General features: G+C 35.7%; 1 protein-coding gene across 3 annotated transcripts in view; it reads left to right on the forward strand.

Annotated features, from left to right (window-relative positions):
* Positions 1–10,744, forward strand: part of TRIP11 (thyroid hormone receptor interactor 11) — a 41,637-nt gene that overhangs the window by 24,196 nt on the left and 6,697 nt on the right. For all 3 annotated transcript variants that reach the window (XM_015571357.1, XM_015571359.1, XM_015571361.1), the window contains exons 8-13: positions 1,268–1,308; positions 2,364–2,447; positions 3,007–3,219; positions 4,038–7,055; positions 9,754–9,894; positions 10,497–10,690. In XM_015571357.1, the coding sequence (XP_015426843.1) occupies positions 1,268–1,308; positions 2,364–2,447; positions 3,007–3,219; positions 4,038–7,055; positions 9,754–9,894; positions 10,497–10,690 (3,691 nt within the window). The remainder of the gene's footprint in view (positions 1–1,267; positions 1,309–2,363; positions 2,448–3,006; positions 3,220–4,037; positions 7,056–9,753; positions 9,895–10,496; positions 10,691–10,744) is intronic.

The raw sequence follows: 10,744 nt of genomic DNA on the forward strand, positions 1-10,744 counted from the left end.
GGCTGAACTTTGTATATGGCTCCTTAAGCTGGCAATGTTGTCTCTTAGCTCTGTTGCCTTTGCGTTTACTGCTTTCTCTGTGTAATCTCTCTATTTTCACTCACTCTTCTTTGCATATTAAGATTCAACACAGGTATTATGTTCACTCTGAGGCACTAGCACAGCTGCTTCCCTGGCCCCACGTGTCACCCCACCCCACCCCGTCCTTCTGGTGTAGGAGTTTGCCCTCTTTGGCCTAATAGCACCTTGTGCTCCCTGTATCACATTGTACTGTAATCACGTGCTTACTTTTCTTCCCCTCTGAATTGTAAGCTCCTTCAGAGCAAGCAAGAACTACATTTTCCCATTTTGTGGTCTAGCAGCTGACCTCATAGTAAATGTTCAGTATTTCCTGTATGAACATTGAATGAATTACTTCAGCTGAACTCATGGTATTCTGCATTTGTGTTCTAAAACCCCTTCTGTTTATGGATCTATCCGGAATACCAGATTGGATGGTCTTTTTATTAGTAGTCATGTCTAAGCCACTTTAGAGCAGTGGTTCTCAACCTTCCTAATGCCGCGACTCCTTAATACAGTTCCTCATGTTGTGACCCCCAACCATAAAATTATTTCTTTGCTACTTCATAACTGTAATTTTGCTACTGTTATGAATCATAAAGTAAATATCTGATATGTAGGATGTATTTTCATTGTTACAAATTGACCATAATTAAAGCATAGTGATTAATCACAAAAACAGTATGTAATTATATATGTGTCTTCTGATGGTCTTAGGTGACCCCTGTGAAAGGGTTGTTCGACCCCCAAAGGGGTGGCGACCCACAGGTTGAGAACTGCTGCTATAGAGACTTGATAGATTGTGTATTGTATAAATACACATTTGTGTTTTAAGCCCTCCCTCCCCCCTTGGGCCTTATACTGTTTACTGTTACACAAACTAATCAACTCACTTTGAAACAGTTGTTACTGTTTTTATCAAGGCAATAAATAGGACTCACTCAGAATACAATTATAATTCTTAGATTGTTTCATAGAATTGGATTTTAACATAGTTTATAACAGGCATTATGATTTCTTTGGAATAGTCAAAATAGAAGTAAAAAATAACAAATGTACATTTCACCCAAGAACTCTGAGGGCTTGCTAATTGTGCTTGTAAATATACTTTATTTTAATTGGGTTTCATTTCTGAGTTTAATTTTAGGAGGGAATTATGAAGTTATTTTAAAGAATTCTAATGTCAGATCCATTGTTGTTTTTACAGATGCTGAAAGTGAAATAACGAGACTGAGTCATTTAAACCAGGTAAACTCATTTTAAGAGAGAAAGCTTTTTTCTTTTCTTTAAAATATATTTTATTGATTTTTTACAGAGAGGAAGGGAGAGAGATAGAGAGTCAGAAACATCGATGAGAGAGAAACATCGATCAGCTGCCTCTGGCACACTTCCCACTAGGGATGTGCCCGCAACCCAGGTACATGCCCTTGACCGGAATCGAACCTGGGACCCTTCAGTCCGCAGGCCGACGCTCTATCCACTGAGCCAAACCGGTTTCGGCTAAGAGAGAAAGCTTTTGGCATTGGTTTACCCAGAAAAACCATTACAGTTGCTTATTTTGTGTGTGTTTTTAAATATATTTTATTGATTTCAGAGAGGAAGGGAGAGGGGGAGAGAGAGAGAGAGAAAAAAAGCATAAATGATGAGAGAGAATCATTGATCAGCTGCCTCCTGCATACCCCTGACTGGGAATGAAGCCCACAACCCAGGCCTGTGCCCTGACAAGGAATCCAGCCATAATCTTCTGTTCATAGGTCGATGCTCAACCACTGAGCCACAGTAGCCAGGCTGTTTTTTGTTTTGTTTTGTTTTTCTTAATAAATTCATGTGAATTTATCCTAGGAACTTTTATCTTAGGAATTTTATGTTTGCTGATTAATAACAAACTTTTTGCATTATAAATTGACCAATTTTAAAAGTTCCATAATTGAAAAATGCAAGTATATCTCTTTGAATATTAATTAGACAAATGTTATGTTTGTAGAGACAGTGGAAGCAGATCCTCTACCAAAATGAGAAATGCATTTTGGTTTCCCTTTATGATATTTAGGGAGTTGTTTCTTTTTCTGATGATTACAGGTTATTTTGTAAATGTGTATTTTTTCAAATATAATAAAGAAATCCTCTCTGCAAATGTCTGTTAAATGAGTGATGGGGTTTTTAGATGGTCCAGTGTTGCATGCTTGTAATTTTTATGCCACTTAAGAATTGCAGAGTACAAATGCCCAATTGTATAGCTCGCCTGCTTTCTTATAAACTCGAAATTACCTGTTATCTGAAAATTGTTTTTAACATGTTTACAGGATAATCTCACTGAAGATAATCTGGAACTTAAAATGCGTGTTCAAGTTTTAGAAAAAGAGAATTCATTATTGAGTCAAGAAAAGGTGGGTGCAATAAAAATGGGGGCAGAATTAAAAGGTGTGTGTATTATATATCAATCACAGCTAAGAGCCAGTTTATATCAAAATGAGTGTTTAGTTCTTGTGAATGCTGAGGGTAAAGCTGATCTCATTGGTGCTTGTCAGGCCAAGTACTGGGCAAGGTTCAGAGTATGAGCCTGGCCAGAGTTTCTGTTTAGAGATAAACCAGTAGCATACAGATAGGAGCAGAAAAGAAAGGTAAAGGTGCTTTGGTTTCAGATGACGTCCTGACAGCAACATACACACAGGTGGGTCGGGAGCCTGGAGTGGCATACTGTAGTAACTGTACGTACTGTTATATGCCCCAGAATGTGTCTAGTGTGGTGGACAGGAATTTTTTAGTGGTGAGGGGCAAAGAGGGACATTGCCAGTGGTAGAAATAGGGTCTCTTGTGTGTATTGGTAGCAAGGATAGAGTAAGATTTTGTAATGTTATGTTGGGTTTTGTTTCTATTTTTAATCTTTCAGTGTCTCTTCTTCCGGTTGATAGTATGTGTTGTGGTTTTCCCCTTTTATCATTTAAGGAAGAACTTCACATATCACTTTTAAAATTAAACAATGAATATGAAGAAATTAAAAGTACAACTGTGAGAGACATGGATTTGGATTCAAAATTACATGACTTAAGACTTAATTTGGAGGCAAAGGAACAAGAACTCAATCAGAGTATTACTGAAAAGGAAGTACTGATAGCTGAGTTAGAAGAACTGGATAAGCAGAACCAAGAAGCTACAAAGGTAATAAGTACCATATTAAAGACAGTGTGATAGCACCTTCTAGCCAGTAGACCGAACACTGGATTAACAAGCAAGGTGATTGGTGTGATTTAATTTTGTGTTTTAATTAATATTTTAGTTTATTGATGCTCTAGTCATAGAGGTTGGCGGACTTTTTCTGTAAAGTGTTAGTAAATATTTTTGGCTCTGCAAGCCATATAGTCTCAGTTGCATCTGCTCAACTCTGTTGTCATAATATGTAAACAAGTGAGCCTGACTCTGTTCGAATTAAAACTTTATAAAAACGGGTGGCAGATCTGATTTGCCCATTGGCTGCTAGTTTGTTGATTCCTGCACAGTGTTTAAAGTTGAAAATAAACAACATATATCTTTTACCTTCTTTAGTTTTAAATTCTAATTTCTAAAATGATAAAATAATTTGCTATAAAATATTAATAATTTTGTTGGGTTTTAAAAAAAAAGAGTTTTAAGAAGGATTAGAGCCTGGCCGGGATGGCTCAGCGGTTGAGCATCGACCTATGAACCAGGAGATCATGATTTGATTCCCAGTCTGGGCACATGCCCAGGTTGTAGGCTCTATCCCCAGTGAGGGGCGTGCAGGAGGCAGCCAATCAATGATTCTCTCTCATCATTGATGTTTCTATCAGTCTCTCCCTCTCCCTTCCTCTCTGAAATCAATAAAAACATTTTTCAAAAAAAGGATTAGAAATAACTGAGAATTATTATTCTATTGTATATGACATTTTATAAAATTTCCTTTAGGTACTAAAATGAGAATGTTTTAAAGTTAATATGCAAATTATTATTATTTTTTGCAGCACATGATTTTGATAAAAGATCAGCTATCAAAACAGCAAAATGAGGGAGATAGCATCATCAATAAACTTAAAATAGATCTAAATGATGAAAAAAAGAGAGTTCATCAACTTGAAGATGATAAAATGAACATTACTAAAGAGTTAGAGATGCAGAAAGAAAAATTAATTCAAAGTGAACTGGTCCTAAATGACTTGCATTTAACCAAGCAGGAGCTAGAGGATAAAATAGAAGATTTAGTAGATCAACTAAATAAATCACAAAACAATAATTTAAATATCCAGAAGGAGAACTTTGAGCTTAAGGAACATATTAAACAAAAGGAGGAGGAACTTTCTAGAGTCAGGTGTGAATTAACTCAGCCTCTTAATCAAGACTCTAACAGCAATTTTAAGGATGACTTACTTAAAGAAAGAGAAGCTGACATCAGAAACTTAAAGCAAAATCTTTCAGAAGTAGAACAGCTCAATGAAAATTTAAAGAAAGTTTCTTTTGATCTCAAAATGGAAAATGAAAAGTTGGTTTTAGCATGTGAAGATTTAAGACATCAGTTGGAAGAATCTATTGCTGGTAACAATCAGATTTCTCTGGAAAGAAACACAGTTTTGGAGACTCTAAAAACGGAAAAAGGACAGTTAGAAGCAGAATTGTGTCGGGCTGAAAAGAGGCTGTTGGAAGAAGCAAACAAGTATGAGCAGACCATTGAAGAACTGTCAGATGCGCGGAACTTGAGTGCCTCTGCTTTACAGCTGGAACATGAGCGCTTAATTAAGCTCAGTCAAGAGAAAGACTTGGAAATAGCAGAACTCAAAAAGAATATTGAGCAGATAGACATTGATCATACCGAGACTAAGAACATTTTGTCATCTAGTTTAGAAGAGAGGAAGCAATTAACACAACTTATAAATGAGAAAGAAGTTTTTATTGAAAGACTTAAAGACAGAAGTTCAGAGCTCCAGGAGGAGTTAGATAAATATACTGAAGCCTTAAGAAAAAATGAAATTTTGAAGCAAACCATAGAGGAGAAAGACAGACATCTTGGATCCATGAAAGAAGAAAACAATCACCTAAAAGAAGAACTGGAACGACTCCGGGAACAGCAGAGTCGAGCTGCACCTGTGGCTGAGCCTAAAACCCTTGATTGTATTACAGAACTAGAATCTGAGGTATCTCAACTGAATATTATAAAGGATAACCTTGAAGAGGAAATAAAACACCACCGAAAGATAATTGAAGATCAAAACCAGAGTAAAATACAACTACTTCAGTCTTTACAGGAGCATAAGAAGGAAATGGATGAGTTTAAATACCAGCATGAGCAAATGAATGTCACGCACACCCAACTCTTATTAAAGAAAGATGAGGAAATTAAGACTTTGCAAAAAACAATTGAAGAAATCAAAACCCAGTTGCATGAAGAAAGGCAGGGTATTCAAACAGATAATTCTAATATTTTTCAAGAAACAAAAGTTCAGAGCCTTAACATAGAAAACGGAAGTGAAAAGCATGATTTATCTAAGGCTGAAACCGAAAGGTTAGTAAAAGGAATAAAAGAACGGGAATTAGAGATTAAACTTCTAAATGAAAAGAATCTATCTTTAACTAAACAGATTGATCAGCTGTCCAAGGATGAGGTTGGAAAGCTAACTCGGATTATCCAGCAGAAAGATTTGGAGATTCAGGCTCTCCACGCTAGAGTTTCTTCCGTTTCCTACAGTCAGGATATTGTTTACCTTCAACAGCAGCTGCAGGCCTTTGCTATGGAAAGAGAACAAGTATTAGCTGTTTTGAATGAGAAGACTAGGGAAAACAGCCAACTGAAAACAGAATATCACAAAATGATGGATATAGTTGCTGCCAAAGAAGCAGCCCTCCTTAAGCTGCAAGATGAAAATAAGAAAATGTCCACTCAATTTGAAGGTGCTGGCCAAGAAATGTTTCGAGAAACTGTTCAGAATTTATCTCGTATCATTCGAGAAAAAGACATTGAAATAGATGCATTAAGTCAGAAATGTCAGACCTTATTGACAGTTTTACAAACATCCAGCACCAGTGATGAGGTTGGAGGTGTTAATAGTAATCAGTTTGAGGAGCTTCTACAGGAACGTGATAAGTTAAAACAACAAGTCAAGAAAATGGAAGAGTGGAAACAGCAGGTGATGACCACAGTACAGAATATGCAACACGAATCAGCCCAGCTTCAGGAAGAACTTCATCAGCTTCAGGCACAAGTGTTGGTTGACAGTGATAACAATTCTAAGTTACAAGTGGACTATACTGGCCTGATCCAAAGCTATGAGCAGAATGAAACCAAACTCAAATTTTTTGGGCACGAATTAGCACAAGTTCAGCATAGCATAGGGCAGCTTTGCAACACCAAAGATCTCCTTTTAGGAAAACTTGATATTATCTCACCTCAGTTCTCTTCTGCATCATCTCTCACCTCCCAGTCTGCAGAGTCTCTTAAAACAACTAAGTCTGAAACATTAAGTGAAGCTTCTCAGCACGAGATAGATGAGCTAAGAAAGTTGCTGCAGGAAAAGGATGCAGCAATTAGAACTCTCCAGGAAAATAATCACAGACTCTCTAATTCAATTGCTGCCACCTCAGAGCTAGAAAAAAAAGAACACGAACAAACGGATTCAGAAATTAAACAGCTGAAGGAGAAACAAGATGTTTTGCAAAAGTCACTTAAAGAGAAAGACCTCTTAATTAAAGCGAAAAGTGATCAGTTACTTTCTGTAAATGAAAATTTCACAAACAAGGTGAATGAAAATGAACTTTTAAGGCAGGCAGTAACAAACCTGAAGGAGAGAACATTAAGTTTAGAAATGGACATTTGTAAATTAAAAGAGGAAAATGAAAAAATAGTAGAAAAAACCAGGGAAAAGGAAACAGAATATCAAGCATTACAAGAGACTAATATGAAGTTTTCTATGATGCTGCAAGAAAAAGAGTTTGAGTGCCACTCAATGAAGGAGAAGGCTCTTGCTTTTGAGCAGCTACTGAAAGAAAAAGAGGTATGTCCTGAATGGGGTGTTATATACAGAGGGAAGTTGGGGTGGAGGAGATTTTTAATGTTACTCCATTGATATTATCTTTGAAGGGGAATATGAATTTGTTCACTTAGAAATAGTTATTTTAAGGTTTTGTGTTTCATTCTAAATAAATATTCTTCAGAGGCATCTGGAAGTTTCTCCCCCAAAAGACTAGGTATTTCCAAATATTTTTTGATTTTGGGTTAATCTTTTAGAGCTTCTGAAGTAGGAAAGGGTTAGTAATAATATTTTTCTTCAGAAAATAGAAATATATTACAAGAGTATTTTAAGTCAGTGCAACTTAACCAAATTTTAGGCATATTTCAGTAGCTGCTAGTAATGTTAACATTACAGAGGTTTTTATATGTGATGAGAAGTTCTGTGAAATACATGCTCCATCGTTGACAATCTGCAATAGGTTATACATTTTACCTCATAACACATTAAGCACGTGTGTGTGTGTGTGTTTGTGTGTGTAAAACAAGTTTCAGGAATTAGAAATTACTATATGTGATGCTGTATTTAAAAAAGTTTGACATGCTTGCATTAAATTGATTTTTATGAATCAGTCATAACCTAGGATTTGAAAAACGTTAGCCATAAGTAGTGCTTTTCACATAGTAGACTCAGTAAATATTCTAATCCCAGCTTTGCCACTGGTGTGACTTTGGGTATGTTTTGACTTTACTGGTTAGTTTATTCAATAATAAAATGGAGGGTTGTAGCAGTTATATATGTAAAGCATCAGTAGTTTTTGATATATTTACATTTTTACATGCAGTTGATTGTGATTTTAATAACAATGTATTGAAGACCTTCTAGTACATCTTACTATGATAGATGTTGTGTAGGGCTTTTTGATAGTGCTTATTACTCTGATTGCTATACTTTTAGTAGTAGGAGTTTGGAAAAGAAATGGGACTATTCAGCTAGTGCTTCTTGAGCATTTATATACTGCTAGGCACAAGATACAAAATGATTTAACTTCTTCTGCCAAATAGGTTCTCTCTTAGAATCCTAGATTAAGGTTTGGGAAATGCTTCATGTAGTTTTCATTATAGTAAGAAAAGTCTTAATTTTCCCCTTCTTTGCCATTTGATTAAGTAGGTACACTAATAGTGTTGGGGTGTTCTCCCTTACATGTAACGTCTTAGCTTCCTGTGGTGCTGAGCTGGAACTGATATGAAAAAGACTCTTTTGAGAGCAGAAACTTTCTATTGCTCACTAACCAAAATGGGATGTAGTGTATTAGAGCTGATACCTAACTATAAACAGATCCATAAGATATGCATATTTAAAACAAGCTGTAAATAGCCTGTCACTTTTTTGTGCTTTTAGAATTGCAGCTATCATCTTAATTTCATGGTCCAATTTTTATTATTTATTATTTATTTTTTTATGGTTTTTTAAAAAATTGATTTCAGAGAGAGGAAAGGAAAGGGAGAGATAGAAACATCAATAATGAGAGAGAATCTTTGATCAGCTGTGTCCTGCATGCCCCTTACTAGGGGGAACAAGTACCCTGACTGGGAATTGAACCATGACCTCCTGGTTCATGGGTTGACGCTCAACCACCGAGCCACACCTGCCAGGCTCATGGCCCTATTTTTGTAATGGTTATTTTTTTTCTCCTGCTGTTTTTAATATATTGTATTTGTATGGAATGCAATCAAGCATACATTTTCCTAACCATTCTAGCAAGATATCATTCCAGAGTTGCTTTCTTTCATTAAATTGTTGCCAAAATATTCTTTAAAATTAGGTTGTACACATAAAATGACTTCCCTAGTCCAGCTGGCATAGTTCAGTGGTTGAGCATCGACTTATGAACCAGTAGGTCAGGGTTCGATTCCCATCAGGGCAGATGCTCATGTTGCCAGCTCAATCCCTAGTGTGGGGCCTGCAGGAGGTAGCTGATTAATGAGTCTCTCTCATTATTAATGTTTCTATCTCTCTCTCCCTCTCCCTTTCTCTCTGAAATGAATACAAAGATCTATATTAAAAATAATAATAAATAAAATGACTTCCCTATTTTTCCTCTGCCAGCATCTTGATACTAACTTTCTCCAGCAACAATTGTGAATGCCTGATGAATGGGGACACACACACGTACACACACTTTTTTTGAGTGATTTTGGATTTGTGAACACTCTTGTTTAGGGTAAATTTGAAGAGAATGTCTTTTGAGTTCTTTTAAAATCTATGTAATAAACTTCTTCTTTAACAATCATTTTAGATTATTAGAAAAGTTGCAAAGATAGTTGAGATCCCATATATCTCACACCCAATTTCCCTTATTTTTAACATCTTACATTATTATGGTACACTTGTGAACTAATATTGATACATTACTATTAACTAGAGTTCACACTTTAGCGGGCTGGAGGGAGTTAATGGGAGAAAAAGGAGACATATGTAATACTTTCGACAATAAAGATTTTAAAAAATAAAGATCACACTTTGTTTGAATTTCCTTAACTTTTAACAAATGCCCTCTCCTGTTTGAGGATGCCATCTGGGGTACCACATGAGTCCTTAGGCTCCTTTAGACTGACAGTTTCTCAGACTTTCCTTTTTTGGTGACCTTCACATGGTTAACTATATTTTAAAATTAATTAGTGAAGAAATGTCATTCTTAAATGTATTTTTCTTTAAAGCTAAAGTTATTTTTTTCCTAAAGGGCGAGACGGGAGAGTTAAATCAGCTTTTAAATACAGTTAAGTCAATGCAGGAGAAGACGGTTACATTCCAGCAGGAGAGAGATCAAGTCATGTTGGCCCTGAAGCAGAAACAAATGGAAAACACTGCTGTGCAGAATGAGGTATTCTTTCACTTTAAAGAAACAGTGATTCAAACACCAAGTTTAATAATTATGAAGAAAACTATAAAGATTAGCATTTATAATGAATTTCTCTCATCAGTGATTTTTTTTGCTTAGTCTTGCTCTAATGTGCTATGATAGAATTTTGATCTAGAATGCATTTTGCTTCAGTTTTCAGAAGTAAAAATTGTGATCTAATCATTATGTTGTACACTTGAAACTAAATTATACCTTGATTTTTTAAAAATAAAAATTGAAAACAAAGGCATATCTTGGGTATAAGAACATTTTTTCCAGTCATAAAATACGGGAAAAATGAGATTTACTGAAAAAGTGGTCTGTGACAAAAATCTGATCTTTGTATAATTCCATTTTCTGTCATAGCCACAGGAATGAGGTCTTACAAAAGAAATCTTCCAAATGAATATTCAGGATCATTTCAGGAGAGTTTTTTCCTAGCATAAGTGCATCTTGCAGTATGAGAAATTAATATACAGTTAATACACTTCAGTAATTGGGGGGAAATTTGATAACAGTTAGTGGCTTGTGGAGGGGGAGGGAGCATTTTATAGAAGAAAAATAAAGAAATGTCCTCTATCTAGGTTCAACATTTACGTGACAAAGAATTACGCTTAAACCAGGAACTAGAGAGATTGCGTAACCATCTTTTAGAAACAGAAGATTCTTATACCCGTGAAGCTTTGGCTGCAGAAGATAGAGAGGCTAATCTAAGAAAGAAAGTCACAGCATTGGAGGAGAAGCTAGCTTCATCCTCTAGTGCAATGGAAAATGCAAGGTAACTTTCTCCCATTTTTAGTCTTAATATAAGTAACACTTCTTTTTTTTTTTT

This window comes from Myotis davidii, unplaced genomic scaffold, assembly GCF_000327345.1.
Source record: "Myotis davidii unplaced genomic scaffold, ASM32734v1 scaffold732, whole genome shotgun sequence".
NCBI lineage: Eukaryota > Metazoa > Chordata > Mammalia > Chiroptera > Vespertilionidae > Myotis > Myotis davidii.